General features: G+C 39.7%; 1 protein-coding gene across 1 annotated transcript in view; it reads right to left on the reverse strand.

Moving 5' to 3' along the window:
* spns1 (spinster homolog 1 (Drosophila)) overlaps positions 1-12,790 on the reverse strand; it is a 32,217-nt gene extending 19,427 nt beyond the window's left edge. The window contains exons 1-7 of the mRNA XM_048233935.1: positions 12,496-12,790; positions 5,387-5,593; positions 4,890-4,955; positions 4,639-4,775; positions 4,231-4,382; positions 3,486-3,552; positions 3,149-3,291 (exon numbers count right to left, since the gene is read on the reverse strand). Coding sequence (XP_048089892.1) covers positions 3,149-3,291; positions 3,486-3,552; positions 4,231-4,382; positions 4,639-4,775; positions 4,890-4,955; positions 5,387-5,588 — 767 coding nt within the window. The 5' untranslated portion in view covers positions 5,589-5,593; positions 12,496-12,790. The remainder of the gene's footprint in view (positions 1-3,148; positions 3,292-3,485; positions 3,553-4,230; positions 4,383-4,638; positions 4,776-4,889; positions 4,956-5,386; positions 5,594-12,495) is intronic.
* Positions 12,791-24,636: the final 11,846 nt, after the last annotated feature.

Here is a 24,636-nt window from a genome sequence, read left to right on the forward strand (position 1 = left end):
GTATGAGCAGAGAGCTGAAAGACGAAACCATCTTGTCTGACAGCATCACTCACTCCGCTGACACGCTTGTACCTCCAGCACAACCCCCTCAAGTCAGGCAGCTCGAGATTGCCAGCCAAGAGTGCCTGCAGGAAGAAGTGAGGACAAAGGCTTGACTATATACTTAATAAACATGGCAAGGAACTTCTACAACTTTGTAAAACCCTGGGTCTGTACCTTGTCAATGGCAGAACAAGGGGTGACTCTCTGGGCAAATTCACTTACTCCCCATCCCTGGGCAGCAGTGTGGTGGATTATGCTATAACAGACCTAGACCCAAATTAAATAAATTATTTCATGGTGATGCCTCAGCTTCCTTTATCGGACCATAGTCACATCACCATTAGTCTTCAAAAGAACCCTAATCTTGAACACCAACAATCTACATCAGCGCTACACCCACTCCCTGTAAAATACATATGGATCGTAAAATACATTCCCCTTGAGGATCAAAAAAGTATCTATCTATCTATCTATCTATCTATCTATCTATCTATCTATCTATCTATCTATCTATCTATCTATCTATCTGAACAATGACAATCTGGAACAATTTAAAACACAATTAAACTGCATCCAAATAGAAAACATGATCTATTCCTTCCTGTTCACCAAATTCAAAAATAAAGAAAACATCAATTTAGCTAATGAAAGATTAACAACAATTTTTTCTACAGTGGCCAAAAGATCTTTAAAGAAAGTAAAATATACTACTAAAAAAAGAAAGAATACAAATGCAAACAAATGGTTTGACAAAGACTGCCGATCACTGCGAAAGGAACTGAGAATATGTGCAAATAAAAAACACAGAGACCCAATAAATCAAGAGATTAGATCACAATATCATAACACCCTTCAGAAATACCTTTTGGCATCACTGGAATAACCTCAACAAAACTAAAAAAGAAAACTCCATCCCCCTTGTGGATGGCAGAAAATGGACAGAACATTTTGAAAAATTGCACGAAAAAAAATAGCCAAATCCTGAACAAAAAAACTTAAAATATAAACTGGAAAAACTTGAACAAACAGAAAAGGACAAATTAAATCAATTACACTCTACAATAACCATGCAAATTAAAAACAAAGTTAAAATCCCTCAAAAACAAAAAATCATGCGGCACTGACGGAATCTACAATGAAATGTTGAGCACAACTCAACAGCACAAAGCACAACTAAATTAAGAGAGGCAATCTTGATTATTCAATATGATTCTATCATCGGGCCACTTTCCAGATCATTGGAAAGTGAGCCACATTACTCCAATTCATAAAAAAGGCGACAAATTTAATCCAAATAATTACAGAGGTATATCACAAGGCAGCAACCTTGGAAAACTTTTTTGCGGAATTCTAAACAGATTAACAAACTTCATTAAAAATAATAATATCCTAAATTCACAACACAAAAACAATAATTGATGAACATGTAAATAAAACTAAAAAAGGTAAATTATTTGGCTGCTTCACAGATTTCAGCAAAGCATTTGATTCAATTTGGCACGAGCCTTGATATAATAAGCGAATATAGCACAACTTGGGCCCTACCAATCAATCATGAAAAATCAAAAATTATGATCTGCCAAAAAAAACAAAAACAAATCAACATCTAACAAATACCATTTCACAATTGGCAAACAATCAATAGAACAAGTAAAACATTATTGTTATCTAGGATTAATAATCTCATATACTGGAAAATTTGACAAAGCAATCATAGATTTAACAGAAAAGGCAAGAAAAACATATTATATTTTAAGAAAATCATTAATTAAATACAATCCCCCGTTAAAAATGTTTGATTCTGTAATTAAATCAATCTTATTATATGGAAGTGAGATCTGGGGCATTAAATATAAAAACAATCTGGATACATTGATTAATATTCCATTTAGAGTTCTGCAAAAATATATTAGGAGTAAACAGGAATTGCCCGAATATGGGTTGTAGAGCTGAATTAGGAAGATTCCCTCTTCTTCTCAATATCCACAAAAGAGCGGCAAAATTCTGGCATCACCTAAAACACAGTGAACCAAGCAGATACCACCACACTGCTGCCCAGCTGAGAGATGGAATCCCAGAGAAGAATCCCCAAGATTACCTTATTGAAAAACATGGCCTAAACAAAACTGACTCAACTATTGCTTCAAAATTAAAACAATTAGAAAAAAACTTGAAAGAAAATTACCTTAACAATTGGAGGGATAACATTAAACAAATAAGTAAACTCAATGTATTTCAATTAATAAAAATCTGATTACAAATTGGCACCATATTTACCTCAAATTCCAAATTATAAACATAGAAAGCTATTGACAAGGTACAGGCTCAGCGACCATAGCCTTGCTTTTGAAAAGGGGCGACACAGGCAAACCTGGCTGGCCCCTGCTCACAGTGATGTAGTGGAAAATGAACAACATTTTCTAACTGAATGCAAATTATATAAACTTATAAGGGAAGAATATTTTACAAAAATCGCAGATATCTGTCCCGAATTTCTTGACACAAACAATGAACAAAAACTATCATTCCTCCTGGGGGAAGTAGACAGTTGTGTCCACCTAGCTGCTGAGTACATCCAATCCTGCCACATCCTGAGAGAACAGCCCATGTTACATGATCAATAACATAATAATCCATAGTTTTTATTATTTTTTCTGTTCATTTAAAAGCCAGGTGTTATTTTCATCATCATCATCATCATCATCATTATTTGTATTATTATCTATATTACTAGTATTGTTGTATTGAATGCTTTGGCAACACTGTAAAATTTACATTCATGCCAATAAAGCTTATTGAATTGAAATTGAGAGAGAGAGAGAAAAATTACATTACAATAAAACATTTAAAAAAAAAAAAAAAAAAAACACCATTTCAAAATTCATACTATAGGCTGCCTATATGAATGCCTGTTTAGGCACATGTTTCATTGATACATTCAGATTACTTGTCTGTTGTTATGTCCATGTCTTATACCTGTGTGTTCAATGTATGTAATAATTGCTTTGGCAATACAAATGTCCAACTATTTGTCATGCCAATAAAGCACTTTTGAATTGAAGTGAGTGAGTGAGTGAGTAAGTGGTATCACACACACACGGCTTACTTCTTGCAGAGAGCCTGCATGTCAGCGAGCCAACTGGTCCGGTGGAGTGTGTGTTCAGGATGAGCCTCAATGGCCCCACGATTGGGCTCCTGGACCACGAAGACCAGCAGGAACACCGCCACCAGTCCCAACACAGGAGTCACCTGCACACACACGCATGGACACACACACACACACACACACACACACACACACACACACACACACACACACTCAAGATTCCAGATGACTTCATTTATCTCATTATAAGAGTAGAGGTCTTTAGTCCTTCCTTTCAGAGCGCGCTCAGTGAGGGGGAGCGTTCTGAGCGCGCTCAGTGAGGGAAAATGAGACGTACCCGTAGTGCCCAGTGCCAATCTCCTGCGAGGTCATCGACCTTTGACCCCACTATGTAACCTAGACCACTGAGGAAAGAGGACAAAACAACTAATCAGAACACTGCAGCTACAGCCAGTGTGTGTATATTATATATATATATTTTTTTTAATATATATATATAGGGGTTATAAGGGCTGTCAATCGATGAAAACAATTAATCATACTCTGATTACATACTCTGTGATTAATTAATCTAAATTAATTGCATATATACTTTTTGCTGTGAAAGTATTTTAAATATTTAAATTCAAATGAATCATTGAATAATCAGCATTAGTGACATTAAAGTTCAAAAACTCTTATTATTTTCACTGTTCAAATAATGGCCATAATAATCTATGATATGACCTAATATGCTGAGGAAATAAATTCAAAAGTGGTTTTATATATATATATATATATATATATATATATATATACACATGCGATATATGATATGTGTGTGTGTATATATATATATATATATATATATATATATATATATATATAATATATACACACACACATATATATATATATATATATGTATGTGTGTGTGTGTGTGTGTATGTGTATAATGTGTGTATATATATATATATATATATATATATATATATATATATATATATATATATATATATATATATATATACATATACACACACACACATCACACACACATATATATATATATTTATATGTGTGTGTGTGTGTGTGTGTCTGACCCGCCCACAGGTATGGCTAAGCAGAAGACTGTCAGCATGGAGGTTCTCTTCTCCTTGACGAAGAGGTCGGCGATGATGGTGGGGGCGATGGTGGAGTAACTGGCCTCCCCAACACCCACCAGGCCCCGCGTCACCAACAGAGCCCAGAAATGCTGCACAACACACACACACACATATATATTATATATATATATATATATATATATATATATATATATATATATATATATATATATATATATATATATATATATATATATAAATATAAAATAAAATACACACACCCAAGGGTAAGAACTGTGTGTGTCTTACATCTCTAGGTGTGTAAGAGCTGGCGAAGGTGTGTGTGTGTGTGTCTTACATCTCTAGGTGTGTAAGAGCTGGCGAAGGTGTGTGTGTGTCTCTTACGTCTTTAGGTGTGTAAGAGCTGGCGAAGGTCACTACAGACCAGAAGCTGATGCCCACACACATGATGATCTTCCTGTTGTAGCGGTCACCAAGGTAACCAAACAAAGGAGCCAGGAACATGTAGCTGCAAATGAACACTATGTGAGAGAGAGAGAGAGAGAGAGAGAGAGAGAGTTAATTTACACTGAAAATTACACACACAAGCACACAGGTGCATACAGGTGCACAGGTGCACACACACACCAACTCACCTGTCTGGAGTAAGCCTGAGGTCCCATCATTGATGCTGAAGTACTTCTCAATATCTGGAAGTACACCTGGTACAGAGAAAAAGAATCATCAGCTGACCGTACGTGTGTGTGTGTGTGTGTGTGGGTGGGTGTGTGTGTACGTGTACTTGTGTATAGGCATGTGTGTGGACGTGTGTAAGTGTGCATACATGTGTGTGTGTGTACGTGTGTATGGACGTGTGTAAGTTTGCATACTGTACGTGTGTGTGTGTACATGTGTATGTGTGTGTGTGGACGCAGGTATCACGTGTGTGTGTGTGTGTGTGGGCGTAAAAAAAGTGTGCATACGCAGTGTGTGGTAAATGCGTGGATCCGGTGTAAGTGTGTATACGTGTGTAAGTGTGTGTGTACGTGTGGGTGGGTGCTTGCGCGTGTGTGTGTATCCAAGAGGCTGGGTGTGCTTGGTTGTAAAAGAGATAACTGTATTAACAAGTGTGTATGTGTGTGCGCATGTGTACCTGCTACTGTAAAACGGTCCATGTAGTTGAGCAGGTTGATTAAACAGAGGACTCCCACAGTCAGCTTTGCCCTGCAATTGGACACTCCACTGGCTGGCTCCTCCTCCTGTGGACTTTCAGACTCCGGCCCTGCCTCACCAGACTCGTCCCCCTCCACATCATCAGAGAAGAAGGGGGTGGAGTCTGCACTGGGGTCTGCCATCACTGCTGCAGCGACCAAAAGAAAAAAGACTCATTAGAATCCAGGGGGGTATTCCAGAAAGCAGGTTTACTGGCTTAACTGGGTATGTAAACCCAGAGTTAGCGGTAAACCTGGGATTTCAGTTCCAGAACGCTCAAATATGATCAGGCTATGTAAGTAACTATGGCAACATAGGCTCTGAAGGTAACTGGGTATGTAAACCCAGAGTAAACTGTAAACCTGGGATTTCAGTTCCAGAAAGCTCAAAAATGATCAGGCTATGTAAGTAACTATGGTAACATAGGCTCTGAACTTAACCTGAACAAAACCTACCCCCTACCAGGTTATGTTCATCCAGGCTGCTATTTTTACACTTGTCACGCAATGACGTTTCATTTTAAAAAAGGTCTGATTGACAAAGAAGCACAAAATCATTTAATATTTATCCATGGAATTAGCCGTGAGAGGGCGATAAGACCACGACATCACATGATAGCCCATCCTTTCTTTTCCAAACGAGTTTCACAAGAGCGCTCTAGTTTTTCCGCTGAATCCTAAATTTGGCTACTTGCAAAGCATTCTCGACTCCATCCCTACATTAGGCTACGCATGGATTAGAATAGAATAAAATAAATCTTAGCTAGCCAACACCATAGTGGACATTTGCCTTTGGCTCACCAGACATCGGATGGACAAAAAACATCAGACACACTGAAGATATAATTACAGTGCAGTAGGCTACAAAAAAGGGAAAACTTATAGAAAATGAATAAATAGATTCCAGTTGAAAACTAAAAATAATCCAGTTGAAAACTGGAATCCATGCATTTCCACTGAATTATTTTTGGAATCTGATCCCTTATCATACCTGTTCATTCTTCCTCGCTGCTCGACTTATCGTGACTAAATTCAAGATCAGGGCTTAAAATTCATTTTTCAAATGGGGGGGGAATTCCCCCCTTAGGTTATTCATGTAGGGGGGATTTACACAATTTGGGGGGAGGGGGGTCGATTCTGATACCAAGTCAAGAATTGCGATTTCAATACTTCGATACTTTTTTTAAAAAAAGTGTTTGATTTTGGGGCCCCCACCACCCTGACGTCATCAGTAATACTGTAGTGGGATCATTCACAACAGTGGACATCCTAGATTCTGCTTGACTCTCTCCACACACACAAACACACACTGAAAATGATAGAAACACATCACATAAGCTATCATATATTTTTGAATTCATATAAAGTGAATTTATTTAATAATGCATTTTTTTAAAGTATAGCATTTTACTAGTAATTACTAGTAGCTAAACATATTTAGTAATTTGAATGCCTCATATTGACGTTTAACCTATAACACTTAGGCATATCTTTAATGTGGTGTGTAGGTCCAATTGAGTGCACATTGCTGATGAGTAGGTGTAATTGAGTGCCTGTCACTTTAAGAAAATACGCGGAGAGTAATTCTATGGAGTAATTAGCCCCCCTTCAACCTGGACGGTTTTAGGCTATAGTCGCTAGTGAATAAAAGTTGTGCATAGTGCGGTATGTGTATGCAAATCATTATGTTTTCTATGTCATTAGATACAATAAATGTTGACATGTCGAAGACAATCTTTCTGGGATCAAGTGTTGGCGTGACCTGAGCTAGCAGGATAGTTACCAAGGAGCTCTTTCCAGATGTAAAAGTTTGCCATGGTAGCGTAGCCTATTTAGCGTGCAAGCGAAAAGTGGTTCTCTCTCTCTCTCCGTGTGTGCGCCTGCATGAGGCTATGTTCAATTCAACTCGGTAGTTGATCAGTCCGGTCAATAGCACCGCATTCCACGCCACTTAATGATTAGGCTATATTAACGTCATCAGACAGGCTGTAAAAGTGTATGCGGGAATTTCTGCATTATGATGGCTAGAGTTTGGGGACTTGAACAAATTATGCGCAATACCCGCAATGAAATTTAAGCCCTGAAGATGGCTGCAAACGCTAAACTTCGTGAAGATACTGTCTGTATAAATGGTCTTTTTCAAAGTTCTCAATGTCTCGTTTTAAATGTCAGGGCCCTCGGAAGTCTACCAATGAAGTGTGGAGATACATTGAGCCTCGTAAATGGGTGTAAAACAGTGATTTATTTTGCATGGCTAACCCGATGCGAAGCACCACTATTGAAAAAAGCTGTTGGTAGCATCGGCTAACTAAGCCAGATTTTGGAGTGCAGGGGACAAGCCGAGATGGGCTATGAGACATACGTTCACACTCGGTATCATGTTTCAATACACTTTAGGTCAATATCACACCGGAATTCTCCTTTAAAGCAGTCAATAGGCTACAATACGTGATGTCCACGGAATTATTTAATTGTGCTTTTGACATTAAATAGGCTATCCTAAATGTACGCATTTCCACGGTCAGTTAGGCTATTCTCTGCCAAGCAAGGTCGCAGGGCGGCAAGTATTGCTCTTTTTTTCGTTATTACAGTTCTCTCCTCGTGAAGCCTCGACTTCTCCTACCGGGAAAATAACGGTGCTCTTCGTTTCGCTCATGGTTTCGACTCTCAATAGATGATGCCTTTATAAGCTCGCCGTGAACGCGCACAACTCTAGGTTATCTAACACCGGGTTGATTGAACTAACTGGTAGCCGGTGTTTTGGAACCGACAGCTCGGGTTTAGTCGCCACAGGTTCAGACAACCCAGAGGTTAAGTTTTATCTCAGTGTTTGTTAAAACTCCTTTCTGGAATACCCCTCTGCTGCTACGCAACCAGACAACACACACACACACCAATCAGAACTCTGCTGCTACGCAACCAGACAACACAACAGAACTCTGCTGCTACGCAACCAGACAACACAAATCAGAACTCTGCTGCTACGCAACCAGACAACACAATCAGAACTCTGCTGCTACGCAACCAGACAACACACACCAATCAGAACTCTGCTGCTACGCAACCAGACAACAGACAGAACACAACCAGAACCAGACTCTGCCGTCAGGACTGTGAACTCACATGACGGACACACCAATCAGAACTCTTTGCACGCTCAGAACTCAACCAGACAACACACACACACACACACCAATCAGAACTCTGCTGCTACGCAACCAGACAACACACACACACACACACCAATCAGAACTCTGTTGCCTACGCTAAATTCAGACAACACACACACACGCCAGTCGGAATCAGAACTTGCTGCTAACCAATCAACTTAACACACACGGACGGACACACACAACCAGTCGGAACTAACCAGACACCAGACAAAACGCACGCACACACAGAACAATCAGAAATGCTGCTCGCTAAACCAGACAACACACACACACACACACACACCAATCAGAACTCTGCTGCTACGCAACCAGACAACACACACACACACACACCAATCAGAACACACCAACCAGACAACACACACACACACACCAATCAGAACTCTGCTGCTACGCAACCAGACAACACACACACACACACCAATCAGAACTCTGCTGCTACGCAACCAGACAACACACACACCAATCAGAACTCTGCTGCTACGCAACCAGACAACACACACACCAATCAGAACTCTGCTGCTACGCAACCTGACAACACACCAATCAGAACTCTGCTGCTATGCAACCAGACGACACACCAATCAGAATCAGCTTTAGCTGGATAGATACTTTATTGATCGCCAAGGAGAAATTCAAGGTTTCTTTCAGATTTTTATTGGCCTGGTTTGCATAAACAAACAAGGAATTTGACAACGGTTAATCTTTGCTCTCAAACTACAACATTCACTTAATATATAAGACTGAGGTTTAAGATTAAATAACTCTGCTGCTACGCAACCAGACAACACACTAATTAGACCTGCTAATTGCTAACCAACTTAATGGCAAGTTGCATCACAAGTTAGCTCTGGGGTAGCAAAAATCGAAGGCAATGGACAAAAGTGTGTTAAGGAAAACGTCTGCATTCCCGATTTCGTCGTCCCCGTGAGAGTTTAACAGGAGTGTTTGTTCCTATGGGGATTTGGAATTATCTCAAGATACCGGATCTTATTCAGAGTTTCCCAGAGAATTGAATTCCATTTGTGGTGGCAGGTTTGCAGAATTAACTTGAATGCAACAGTTTTAACAAATTAGCACAACATGGTTATGATGCTAACCAGATTTAAGCACAATTTAGTACAACCTGGAAAATCATTGTGTGGTGGTCACTGTTGATATTGTGGTGGGCCGCCACAAATAACTCAATGTATGGGAAACACTGTCATTATATGGGCAAAGATGGTAGCTTTTTTGTAGGCGAACTTCAGAGATCTATTAGAGCTCTGCTGCTACGCAACCAGAAAACAGACCAATTAGAACCCTGCTAACAGAAAACAGACCAATTAGAACCCTGCTACCAGAAAACAGACCAATTAGAACCCTGCTACCAGACAACAGACCAATTAGAACTCTGCTACCAGAAAACAGACCAATTAGAACTCTGCTACCAGGGGCCTGTACTACGAAGCGGGGTTACTGGCTTATCTGGGTAACTTTGAGAGTAACTTGATCACGTGTGGCTTAAGTTCCCGATTAACCCGTACTATGAAAGGTGGATATGTTTTAACCTAGGTATGCTGCCGTGGCAATTTACGCTGCATCTCAAACCTGCTCCGAGCAGGTTATGTTCTTGGTTAACCCGAGGTTTCCGTTAACCACACCCTTTATAAGTAGGCTACCACCCCTCCACTAACAATTCGAGACTATGTCAGTGTACCTGGATGATCCATACGACATCGGGAGCAAATCGCGGAGGAGCTCTCTTCGAGGGTTTTAGAGACCGCCATATATATATATATATATATATATATATATATATATATATATATATATATATATATATATATATGAAGATATAGATTGTCAGTCGAGGGAATTCGTTATCTTTGTCAGATGATCTAGGCAGAAGTATCTAATGTTACCCGTCATAGTAATGCCCTTACGTGGACATTCATGTTTTCCATCTAATCGGTGATGCTGAACATCTGAGCAAGAATACTGTATGTCCGAAAATAAATCGGACATAGGACTAGCCTAGCCTACAGTATGCTGAACATCCGAGCAAGAATAGCCTAAAATAAATCGGACATAGCCTAGGCCTAATAAATTAAAAATCACCATTTTAACAAACTTGTTGAATTGAACGTCATATTACTGTACCCTGCACATAAAGGCTACACATTTCCACAGCACCAGAATCCGACCAAATGCTTCCCTCAACCCCTTCCACAATCGGCCTTCCACTTTGTTTGCGATGGCCAACTCCTCTGCTACTGTAAAACACTCCTTACAGTAGTGTTCAGACACCTTTTTCTTGTTAGCTCTAAAACAGAGGCCAAGTGAAGGCTATAAGCATACTAGGCCTACATGTTTTCATAATTAAGAAATATTAATGCAAGTTATAACTATATAAACCTACTATTCTGAATAATGTGTTTGTGTTTCATTTTCACCTGCTGCCATGCCATGTGCGTTTTGGCAATGGTGTTGCATCTGAAATGTTCACAGGATTAGGCATACACTAAATCAGTCAATGGGGGCTACTTAAACATTCAATTATCCTATTACTGTAATCTATATGCCCACTTCTAAAGTGTGTGTTGCATCTGTAGGCATTTCTATGAACTCAGAATAGGCAATTTAATTATTTCAACTCATTTCAGACATTCCGCAAGCTATTAATCCTCCGTAACACATATTTGAAGAACATGTGGAAATAAAACTTTACTGATCTAATCAGATTTTATTTCTAAACATCACAACACACAGCAAGTGATGCCCGACCACTCCTACAGGGCAGTCTGTCTGTGCCAGTCTGGGCACTTCTACGGGAACATTTTTCAGGAACATTGCTCAAAAGGTGCCTTGTGGATCATCAGTCCTCACGAGTCCAACACCAACATACTCTGGACACCAAGGTGCACTGCAGGGCTAATTTCAAATGACGCCTTTGGTGGCAACGAGTTCCCATCTGCAGCGTCCATCAGACGTCATCTGGACGGAGCAGACACGGACTAGACGGCTGAACACTTCCCCCTCAAGTTAAATGATCTCTCCCGTCTGTTTTCGGTGGAGATGCTGAATCAATAGAAGCAGCGGGGGAATTCGATAGCGAGTGCTATTAGTTGTTGTTCTGATCAGATTATCGCGCCGTGGTCGGAGCAGATGGATTTATCATCAGGAGGACATTGTGCTCATAGATTAAGGACAGGTAACTTGGGTTGAACGCTAAGTATGTGGTAATGTGCATGCGCAGATCAAAGTGTAGACAGCAGCTTGTGCAGCAGCAGTTTCAAGTTCCTGGTGATAACGTCACGGCCAGGCCAGTCGAGGGATGACAGTCAGGAGGCTCTCCGTAAACTCAAACTCCTGACTCATCCCAACACATTTTGCAACGGAGGCCTCCAGCGATCCACACACTTTATAACACACGCATCAATCGTCAACTGTTACCCGTTTGCAAAAGGCAACGGGAGAAAGTTGGTCAATTAGACGAAATTGAGTTGCTTGGCAGTAATGTTGAATCAGTTGTTGACTTCAATTTATAAATGTTCAATGAACGTCCCCTCACTGCTCCTAAATCTAGTCTAATCTAGCTTCATATTTGAGCGACACAATCTTCTACTCGTCCAACCATCTATGCATCTATGATCTGGCTAACGGGGATGCTAGGTTGTTTGGTTGTCTAGGTTAGTTGCGGATACGTTTAACTGTGTGACGGAAGATAATAGCTAACGGTTTAACTAACGTTACTTGATTAAGAACTCCACAGACAGATAGAGTTGTTTTTAAAACACGGATGACGATGATCCAAAACACAACTGGCTGCAAAAAATGTCTGAAGGCATGTGTAGTGTGGAGCAGTCCTGGCTGTAATATGCTACTTCAAACTTTACCTGGTTACGGATGAACCCCGATGATGAGTTCTACTGGCGTCCTCGCTGTATGCGTTGAGAAATAGGCACTGCTTCGCCGTTTTGCGATGATGACGCGTTTTTTTTTTCAAAGATCCTTTGAAAACTCCTCAAGTTCACATTATCATGTAGATGTGTTCGACGCAGCAGTACTAAACATCCAGCAAACTGGTCTCATTTCCCAAGTGTCGTCTCGCTTCTGTTTCTTCTACCGATGTTTTGTTTTTAACTCGGCGCCACCATTTTGTTTTTTTTTTCGTCAGCATTTCCGCCCTCCGTCACATGACCGCTGCAGACAAGTTGGCCAACACCGAAACTCGCTGTGTCAGCGTGCTAGTGTCCACTTCATGCCGACGCCAACTCCTGCGATAGTTTAATGCAAACACAGGAACATAATTTGGCTGTTTATTACGCCTAATTATTAACTGCTTCTTTATAGCACTTTTAGTGTCACCCACTGTTAACCTGCAAGTTGTAACACGTTGAGAGTTGTAACACAATTTCCACAAAACAGGAATAAGATATTAGACATGTGATCACCCCAGCACTTGCACAATGCCACCACTGTCCCACATGGCGATTGTCAAACCTAGAATGTCACACGTTCTAATTTTACAAAGGAAAAACTGATTTCCTTAGTACTTTTACCATTGAAGATACAGCCACATACTAAACTGTAGTCTCTGAGGCAAAACATGATGCATAGATAGATAGATAGATACTTTATTGATCCTCAAGGGGAAATTCAAGGGTCTCAGTAGCATACAGACATAACACACAACATGCACTTACAGCAGAAATGGTAAACATAAGTATAAGTATAAACATATAACTAAACTCCACTGTACAATAAGACAGTAGAAGATAAGACAGATAAAAAAACTAAATACACTATATAAGTTAAATTAAGAAAGTCCAATGTGCTTGAGGGTGATCAAGCATAAGACGCTTGTAGTGACAGGGCCGGGACTGGTGAGGTGCTAAAAGGAGTGAGTGTCATGGTGAAGGTGCAAACAGTAGTCCAACCATAGTCCTTAGTTATGTGTGCCTGGCAAGGTGCTCAAGAGAGTGAGTGTCATGGTGAAGGTGCAAAAAGTAGTCCAACATTAGTCCAACAGTGCAACAGTGCAAGAGTAAGGTCTAGAGACCAGCATAAATAATATAGACAAATAGGAGAGTAAAGTGTAATGTAGACAAGGTCAATTAAAAAACTATTTCAGTGCAAGAACAGGTTGAGGTAATAGGGTTATACGCCCACTTTCTCCTGGTATGCAAACTGTAAAGGGTCTAGTGCATGGCGTACCTGGGGTCTGAGCATGCCTAAGACCAATCGCTCCATTGTCTTCATCACATGTGATGTTAGAGTGACAGGCCTGAAGTCATTAAGCTCGTTGGGGTGTGGTTTCTTGGGAACGGGGGTGAGACATGATGTCTTCCACAGTGTTGGAACTTGTCCAAGACGTAGACTCCAGTTGAAGATGTGCTTCAGTGGCTCCCCCAGTTCAGCAGCACAGGCCTTGAGTAGCCTTGGACACAGTCTGTCAGGCCCGGCTGCCTTACGAGGATGGAGTTTTCTTAAAAGATAACTTACTTGGTCCGCTGAAATGATGGGGGGATGAGGGGAGTGGAGGAGGAGGGGTGCCTCTGTGAGGGTTGTCGTGTGGCTAGAGACTGGCCATTGGCTGAAGCCATTGTTGTCGCACTGCTCATGGTCACCATGTGGGGGAGAGGTACGATAGCCTTTCATCCAAGCATAAACCAAAGCACTATACAAAGCTTATACAGCAAGATGCATATGGCTGTCGGGGGGAAGTTAACACATATGACATGAGTTACAACCCACCCCACATGAGTATTAAAAAATGTCACAGAATGCTTCAGTATTGGGGGTGGGGGTGGACCTGTCCAAAACCTCACTTGGAAACTGCATACTCTCCTACCCACACCACTTAAAATGATTGACGTGTCATTTTTAATCATCATTTAATGTAATTTCTCTGCCATTGTTTTTGTCAGTTATAGCTGATCAACACTGGCACATGTGTATTGTGCAACATTTTATATTCATTTACACAGAGAAACACACACACTCACAAAGACACCCATACACACATCTTACACATAAAAATACACATGCAACCACACACACATCTCACACATAAAAATATGCAAACACACATCTCACACATAAAAATACACATGCGAACACACATACACACATATATACACACCCATACACACATCTCACACATAAAAATACACATGCGAACACACATACATACATCTCACACATAAAAATACACATGCGAACACACATACAAAGGCCTATTTCAATGCTCCAAACATGTTTCCTTGTGTTCATAGGCCTATTTCAATGCTCCAAACATGTTTTTGAAACACATTGCATGGTTTGGCCTCTCTTTTTCTGTCTTTTGTCTACTGTTACAAACCACCCTGGTAGTGGGGTAACAACGGATCACCTTGTATCTGACATCAAAATACAAGGTCATTTTCTTGCAGAAATTTGAGTTGGTTCTATTAGTCCAGGCAAACTAACTCATTTTGGAGCCAAAAATAGAGGTAATTGTAAAATATTTTTTTCAGCATAGATCATTTCTATGAGGTGTCCAGAACAACATACTAAAAGTCCTAAGAAATCCTAGTTGAGTAAATATGTTTAATTCTCATCAATCCGAGATGTGTGCCAATAAGGCCAGACAACAATGCACCCCAATGGGGTTATTTCATTCCTTTACTCCTATCAAAATGAAACTTTACACAATGAACATATCCATGAAAAGTAAAATGTTTTGTATTACAAGTTTCTTTGAAAATGAATTTGAATATGCAAATGAGCTATACCCTAATCCAATAGGCTACCCAAAATATACCCGCATAGGCTTAATGTTTTCCTTTACTCCTACCGCAATAAAATTGACAATGAAAGTCTACATGAAATGTAAAATGTTTTGTATTACAAGTTTCTTTGAAAATGAATTTGAATATGTAAATGAGCAATATACTAATCGCATATGCCCAAAATACACCCTAATGGGCTTAATGTTTTCCTTTACTCCTATCACAATCAAACCTCAAACAGTGAAAGTATACATGAAAAGTAACATTTTTATTGTACAAGTTTCTTGGAAAAATCTATTTTAAATATGCAAATGAGCACAACACTAGGCCTAATTAACTTATGGCAAGTAGAAAAAACTCAAGTAGAAAAAAAGTTACAAAGATGAAAAATACATAGCAGCTTTGTCCTATAGAAGAAGTTTCTACGTGAAACGGTTCAAGCTGAATAGCAAAAACCAAAAGTGATCAGCGAAAGAAGAAGCCTTGGAAGAACAGAACAGTCTGTAAAAACAGGGGCCAAATAACTAACACATTCTTGTCCATTCAGTAAGTTAACCTATGCAAACACGAAATATTTGAAGTCTCTTGCCACACTTACCTGGGTCACTTGCCACAAAAAGATTTATAGTGACCTTAAGAATTGATTGCACAAACTTGCCTCCAGTTGCTTTCTAATTTGTTTTTGTTTTTTATTTGCGAACAAGTCAGATATCCCGTTGGTTGGTAACCGGTGTTGCGTGCGGGAAATGTGCAGCCCCGATGTCTTTGATGACACAACCCAAGGGATAACTTATGATGAGGACAGTATGGATGGGAGAGACTATGATTCACTCGGCCTTCTAAGGTGGAAAGTGTCGGTGTGTGTGTGTAATACATGCGTGTGTGTATGTGTAATGCGTGTGTAATATGTGTGTGTGCGCACATGTGTGTGTGTATGCATGTGTGTGTGTGTATGCATGTGTGTGTGTGTGCATGTGCATGTGTGTGGGTGTGTGTATGTATGTGTGTATGCATGTGTGTGTGTGTGTGTGTGTGTGTATGCATGTGTGGGTGTGTGTGTGTGTATGCATGTGTGTGTGTGTGTGTGTATGCATGTGTGGGTGTGTGGGTGTGTGTATGCATGTGTGTGGGTGTGTGTATGCATGTGTGGGTGTGTGTATGCATGTGTATGTGTGTATGCATGTGCGTGTGTGTGTGTGTATGCATGTGTGTGTGTGTGTATGCATGTGTGTGTGTGTGTGTATGCATGTGGGTGGGTGTGTGTATGCATGTGGGTGTGTGTGTGTATGCATGTGCATGTGTGTATGCATGTGTGTGTGTGTTTGTATGCATGTGTGTGTATGCATGTGCGTGTATGCATGTGTGTATGCGTGTGCATCTGTGTATGCATGTGTGTGTGTATGCATGTGTGTGTGTGGGTGTGTGTATGCATGTGTGGGTGTGTGTATGCATGTGCGTGTGTGTGTATGCATGTGTGGGTGTGTGTGTGTATGCGTGTGTGTGTGTGTGTGTGTATGCATGTGGGTGTGTGTGTGTGTGTGTATGCATGTGTGTATGCATGTGTGTGTGTGTGTTTGTATGCATGTGTGTGTGTATGCATGTGCGTGTGTGTGTGTATGCATGTGAGTGTGTGTGTGTGTGTATGCATGTGTGTATGTATGCATGTGTGTGTGTATGCATGTGCATGTGTGTGTGTGTATGCATGTGTGTGTGTGTGTGTGGGCATTTTATTCACATCAATGCCAGGAGTCTTCTTCCCAGACTGGATGATATCTATCTATCTACTTCTAAGGCTGCTGTGATCGCTGTGTCGGAGACCTGGCTAGACAGCTCAATTCAAGATGGTGAAGTTGGGCTTTCAGGATATTACATCTACCGATGCGATCGCAACAGACGAGACGGAGGAGTGTGTCTTTTTATAAGTAGTGATATAACTTTCAATCCGCGCCACGATCTACAGGTGGATAGTCTTGGAGTCAGCTTGGGTTGAGGTAATACTTCTTAAAACCAAGCCCATCATTGTGGGTGTCTGTTACCGCCAACCTAAACAAACTGACTTCTACGAACTCCTTGAATCCGTCTGTTGTAAAAGCAATATATGCCTAGAGAATGAATGCATAATAATGGGTGATTTTAATACAAATCTATTTCTGCCATGGAATAGCCTGAAAGAGTCTTTCTCATATCTCAAGGTGTCTGGTTTACAGCAACTAATCACTGAGCCCACTAGGTTGTCTATAAATAGCCGGTCTCATCTTGATTTAATTTTAGTATCTTATCGTGGAATGATATGTCAATCAGGTGTGTTGGATGTGTCTTTTAGTGACCATAATGCAGTTTTTTGCACACAAAAAAAAATGAAATCTCAGCCAACAAATGAGCATCGTTCCATCAAATACAGACCATGATGTACCAAACAGTACTCTGCTGAGGTGTTCAATCAAATACAGATGTACCAAACAGTACTCTGCTGAGGTGTTCAATCAAATACAGATGTACCAAACAGTACTCTGCTGAGGTGTTCCATCAAATACAGATGTACCAAACAGTACTCTGCTGAGGTGTTCAATCAAATACAGATGTACCAAACAGTACTCTGCTGAGGTGTTCAATCAAACGCTATCTGAGAGAGATTGGTCTGATGTGCTCGAATGTAATGATGTTGATAAGGCTTGGGATTTGTTCAAGCAGTTTCATAGCTGTTCTTGATGAAGTCGCACCAATGAGAGAAACAAGAATTAAGCATAGAAGTGCTTGTTGGATGTCATCTGAAATCGTTGATCTTATCAGACAACGTAATAGATGTTTCACAAAGTTTAAAAAGTCTAAACTTCCAGCTAACTACAACTCTTATCTTAGAAACCAAGTTAGTTACAAGGTTCAACAGGCAATGTCAGACTCCATTGCTGCAAATGCAAAGCAGCCTAAAAAGCTATGGAAAGTTCTCAATGATATGGGATCAACAGCAAAATCCAAATCAGTCTGGTAAAGCTGGGATTTTTATTGAAGATGAGATGTGTTTTGATAAGCGTCAGATTGCCTGCCATTTTAACCAGTATTTTACAACCGTTGCTGTCAGTCTGGTCAGTAAATTGCCAGATGCTTCAGATAAATATGGCAAATCATTTCTTAACTCTTTCTATAGAAATAAAATTGTGTCTGCAGACGCCTTTGCAATTAGTCCTGTCTCAGAGGATAAAGTAAGAGTGAGCCTCTCCACCCTATCAGTGAATAAGGCCACTGGCTTGGACCTTATCCCCTCCAGGTTTCTAGGGCCACTGGCTTGGACCTTATCCCCTCCAGGTTTCTTAGGGATAGTGCTGAGGTTACATGAAGTATTCTTACTAGGGCTGTCAATCGATTAAAAAAAAATAATCAAATGAATTACATACATACATTTTTGCTGTGAAAGTATTTTACATTTTTAAATTCAAATAAATCATTGAATAATCAGCATTAGTGACATTAAAGTTCAAAAACTCTTTTATTATTATTTTAATAATGGCCATAATAATCTATGATATGACCTAATATGCTGAGGAAATAATTTCAAAAGTGCTTCGGGAAGAAGTTGTTTTTCACATACAAGGTATTTCAGGCCACAGATATAACCTAGGGGACACAATGAAAATAAATTAACACTTCCCTCAATGTCAACACTATTTCTTTGCATTGATGTGCGACTTTAGAGTTGATGAACTCCGTTGATATGCAAATTCCTTGCTGCAAACATTGCACAAGACTTTATTTTAATCAACACTTTATTTTTATCAACACCATCAGGCCGTTGTTTAAAAGTAAATGTTCCAATCAATGATCCAGTCAGCACATTTTCCTCTCTCTCCTTCATTTTACAGTCTAATGGTTACTGACTACAACGACTTGGGGTCAAAGGTCATACGGAATCGATTAATCTGCGTTATTTTTTTAATCAGTTATTTTTTCTCAAATTAATTAATCGAAATTAATCAGTTATTTTGACAGCCCTAATTCTTAACCATGTCATAAATCTGTCGATAAGTCAGGGTGTTTTCCCAAACGAGATGAAGAATGCCAGGGTGGTTCCTCTTTTTAAGAAAAATAGCAAAGCTGATGTTGGGAATTATAGGCCAGTCTCAATTCTTTCAACCATATCAAAGATTATTGAGCGTCTTGTGTATGAACAGGTCGAGGAGTAGAGCCCGACCGATTTATCGGCCGATATTAGGCATTTTCCAAACTATCGGTATCGGCATTTATAATGGCCGATAAATGAATACTTTAAAAGTAAAATAAAAACGGACGAAACACCCTTCAACCATGTCATGAGTGTTGGCGTTGTATATTTTGTCCACCAGAGGGCACTCTACACCCTCCCTGCTGGCAACACTCGTGTATAACGTGCCACACATCCTGCAACCTGCTGATCCAGCCACAGTCGGGCAGAGAGAACCAGTTATCCGCGAGTGAGATCATCAGTGAAGTGTGTTCATGGTGATTTGGTCACGAGATATACATTGCTTGAAATAACAATTAAAAGAACATCCCCATCAGTTCTCTTAACTCAAATAAGCATGACAAAATTCGTGAAAACAATGTCAGTTTTGCTGCTGTTAAATAAGCGAGAGTGAAGCGGAATTAGCTAGTAATTACGTTACGTTGTTACAGTGTAGTTGACTGTCTGTCTTTTTTAACTTTTGACAATGTGACTGAAGATGTCTTTCTTTAATAGCGTGACAGTTATAGCAGTGAGCATTATCATCTCTCCCGGCCTGTTATTTTTTGAAAGCGTATGTTTTACCATTTGCAGTATGACCGTTATCCATTGCTAAATTAGGGCTCATAATACACTAGCTAACCACAAAGCTAGCTAATGCCATGTATATCAGTGGAAGACCGCTAACGCGTTAACATTAATCAGCTTGGAAACCACAACGAACTTATTCTGCCTAAATAAAGTAACGATTACTGTATTTATAACTAGTATATCTGTAGTTACAGTCCCTGCATTGTAAAATGTAAGTTAGGCGTCGCGAGGGTGAACATTTAGACATAGAGAAAAGTATCAAGCGTAGCTTGTGCAAAGCGTGAAGTGTGCATAAAAGTTAGCTTTTCTTTTACATGTGTGAAATCCAATGGCGCCAAGTAATGCGTTTCAGACTGTCGTTCAGCCGCAGCATTAACGAGTTACATAATGGATTTAGATCACTAAATAGTAGGTTTTAGAAGGCAGGCAGCAACTGATGATTGAAAATGGTTTAATGTAGCTTGATGGAAATAATTTTAAAAGTGCAGGTAAAGGAATATAAGCAAGCTGACATTAACTAGATGTACCGCATAGCGGTACAAAATATGACCGCCGCTCAGTCCTGTACATCCGTTCCGCGAAAATAAATCACACTTCAATTTGTCTCCATATTTTACTCCATCCCCCACTCTTGAAACTTTTGTGTATGCTTGTTTGGCATGCCTGAGTGTGTGTGTGCGGCTGCACAGAAAGTACCCTACTGGTGCTGAAAAGGTGAATAGATTGTAGAATAGCCAAAGAAGATGTAGAATTGTTATAAAACCTTTAAAATCTCTAAACAATCACAAGTAGGGCAGTTCATCACAGTTCATCCATTGCAACTGGATTGATGAAAGGTCACTTACACCTGTAGGCTACATTGTATTTGGGAAAAGCAAAAGGTATCAGCATAATGTTATTTATTTATTTATTTTTTATGTATTTATAAACAAAAACATCTCTGTCAGTTCCATGCCGTTTTCAACAGCTATCAAAAACAAAGGTCATTTTTGGATGGATGGATTTTTTTTTTTTGTTTCTTCTTCTACATAAGATTTTAGTCATTTTTAGTTCATGTAATACTTTATTGTCAATGCACAAATTAAGTAACAGTAGTCTGAAACGTTATTGTTAATGCACAAATTAAGTAACAGTAGCCTAGTCTGAAACGAAATGCTGTTTTACATCTAACCAGTGGTGCAAATAACTGACATGTCCAAATGGGCCTTGATGAAATGCGTCGGCTAGACTGTTCATACACATTTTAGCGGGCCAAAGTTGAAAAACTTTTGTCCGTTATTGTTAGTGCAAATATAGGCTGATTCATGTTCCCTTGCATTGTTTAACTGAGGTCCATGGCTAGTCTGGCTTTCATCAGACCAAGCTCAATCTTTTAAGAAATCAAAAAATAAATAGCGGGCAGATCAGGCTGGGTTCACCCAGCCTAGTCCATAGGCACCCGATATTGTTTAATTTTCGATTGAGATATACACGCTCTGGCTATTCTAAATGCAAAAATGCATCAGGGAGTTATGACAAAGCGGTAACTAACAAACTAGATCCTAATAGAAAGTTGTTAGCTTCCCTAAGCTACAGGTAGGATTATAAGGTAGGCCTATTGACAACATAAATTGTCAATAGGCTATGCTGGCGACACAAATAAAATCTCCTTTGAAACCAATGGCTTACGCCTTACAGTATCAAGCGGACTTAAACTGTCATATCGTGGCGAAAAGTTGTAATAACATTCACGCAGCTCCATGAGTCAAGGAAAGCGAATGAAGTAGCCACTTCTAAATGGGACCCACTACACAGTAGCTTAAGGTGTTTTGCTAAAGCAGCCATAATGAAATGAAGGTGTCATTGTTTGGATACTTCACACACTGCGTGCTTTTTAATTTCACAGACTACAACTACCAAGCTGTAATCAAAGCACATCGATTCCCCCTCACACCCTGCACGCACTTAAAACAAAATAAACAGGCGTCTCAGTCTCACGCATGTATAGGCAAAACTGTATCAGACCCGGTGTAGCGTTGGTAAATCTTCCATTGCACAGAATGATTTTTGTAGCGTGCAATAAATGACAGTCGAAAGATACAAACAGTGCTGCTATCAATTTGCTTGGTATAACCGCATTTATAGTTTTCTACAAATGCAATCAATCAAATGCCTCCATCACTCAACCAAGCTTAACGGTAACATTACCTAGGTCCTTATTGATATTACAAGATTAACGTACCTGCAGTAAAACCAAGCATGTCCGAGAAACATCCTTAGATTTATTTCGGCTTCAAGAAGAAATGGGAATTACACTTCATGTGAACATCGTCCTATCCTTATTAGATGTTAAGCTGCGGTAAATTACAGTCCTTGTATGAAGCGTCCATTGTTTTTCCAACCCACTTTTAACTTCCAACAAAATTACGTCTCACTGCAACGATCGCCATCTAGTGGACAAAGCGACTACTTTCGCCAATACTGAAAATGCAGCCATGATGATGATGATGAATATTTATTTTGGCTTTCTTTTTAATCCTACTGATTTTCATTTTTACCGGGGGCAAATCACAAATGAGTGATTATGAGCCAGGTTGATGTGGGCCCTTGAGACCAACATACCATAAAAGATTCACAGAGAACTGTGTCTGCCCTACCCTCCTTTCGGGGGTCCAGTCCAGCGGGGGCTGCAGATGAAAGCGAAAAATGGCGGTTCCATGCTATCCATGTGGGGGTACATGCTCACCAAGTTTTGTGTACCCGGTCTTTCAGTGTCGGGAATCCTTGTTGGTGTACGTCACTAAATGTACACATAAATTATTTTTTTATTGTAAGGCCCCCATGAACGAAAGTACACAAAACTTGGCATGCATTCAGAGGGTGTCATAATGATCCTACTCTTTTAATTTCGTGCAGTTTTGACCTTGTCAGCCAGAGATATTGAGATGAAAACACCTCATTTTTTGCTTTTTAATTTTTAACTAGGTGGCTATACATGAAATAAGTGGTAATGGGATGGGTTGACATGCCCCTTAAGACCAACATACAAAAAAAGATGGACCTCCTAGGCCCCACGGTTCTCGAGATATTCACAGAAAACTGTCTCCGGCCACCTACAGGCCAGTTGGTGTATAGTAACATAAATTAATTTATTGTGTGGCCCCCATGAACGGAATTCCACAAAACTTGGCGTGCATACATAGGGTGTCATAATGATCCTACACTTCCAATTTTGTGCAGTTTTGACTATGTTAGGTCACAGATACCTTCAATTACACCACCTCATTTTTACTTTTTGTGTTTAACTAGGTGGCTATACATGAAATGAGTGGTTATGGAATGGGTTGACATGGCCCCTTGAGATCAACATAAAAAAAAAAAATGGTCCTCCTAAACCCTACGGTTTTGAGATATTCACAGAAAACTGTGTCTGCCCTACCCTCCTTCGGGGGTCCAATTCAGCGGAGGGGCTACAGATCAAAACGAAAACGATGGTTCCATGCTATCCATGTGGGGTTACATGTCCACCAAGTTTCGTGTACCCCGGTCTTTCAGTGTCCGGGAATCATTGACGGAAATTTGGGCATTTGGAAAAAAAAAAAAAAAAAAAAAAAAAAAAAAATCTGACTAAACCTATATGACCGCCGCTTCGCTGTGCGGCGGTCATAATTATAAGGTAGCTTATAAGGCAATAGGGACTAATTATTACACACGCACACTCAAACTTTTAGGAGTGACCTTTATCTTGTTTAATGATAATACAAATGATGATGATAGTAATAATGTCATCATTATTTTTTGTAATTATTAAGTCTTAGTTCAAAGTTATATTTATGAAGGTTACAGTCTTTTAATAGTGGTAACTTTGATTTGGTTGTTGTTATTGTGTTTTTGTTCAAAAGACTAAGTTTCATATCTTAAGTTTCTATTTTTATACATTTTATTTATCAGAACTTTAATATATTTCGATGTTCCTCTGTTCCACTGTGACAATATTATTTAAAAATAAACAAGTTTGTTTTAAAAAGGCATTATCATATTATTTTAGTCAATACTCATAAATAACTACAAATAACTAATGTTAGGGAAATCTGTTAATGTTTTGTTGCGCATTTCTGAAAAAAAAAAATATATCGGCCGATATATCGGAATATCAGATTTTTAAATCAACAAATATTTGTATCGGTATCGGTATATTCAAAATCCTTTATCGGTTGGGCTCTATCGAGGAGTATCTTATCCGGCATGATCTGTTATAAGAGCTTCAGTCTGGCAATTCAGACCAGAGGCACACCTTGTCAACAGGCAAACCAAGTCTGGCTTCAGAGCTGCACATTCTCCTGACACATCTCATCCACCTCTTTGACTATGTGCGTCAGAATCTAGATCTAGGAAATTATGTTGGTATGCTTCTACTCGACCTGCAAAAAGCATTCGATACCGTGAACCACGATATTTTGATTTCTAAATTGCAGTGCATGGGTTTTAGCAACTCAGCA

Source organism: Alosa alosa, chromosome 22 (assembly GCF_017589495.1).
Source record: "Alosa alosa isolate M-15738 ecotype Scorff River chromosome 22, AALO_Geno_1.1, whole genome shotgun sequence".
Taxonomy (NCBI): domain Eukaryota; kingdom Metazoa; phylum Chordata; class Actinopteri; order Clupeiformes; family Clupeidae; genus Alosa; species Alosa alosa.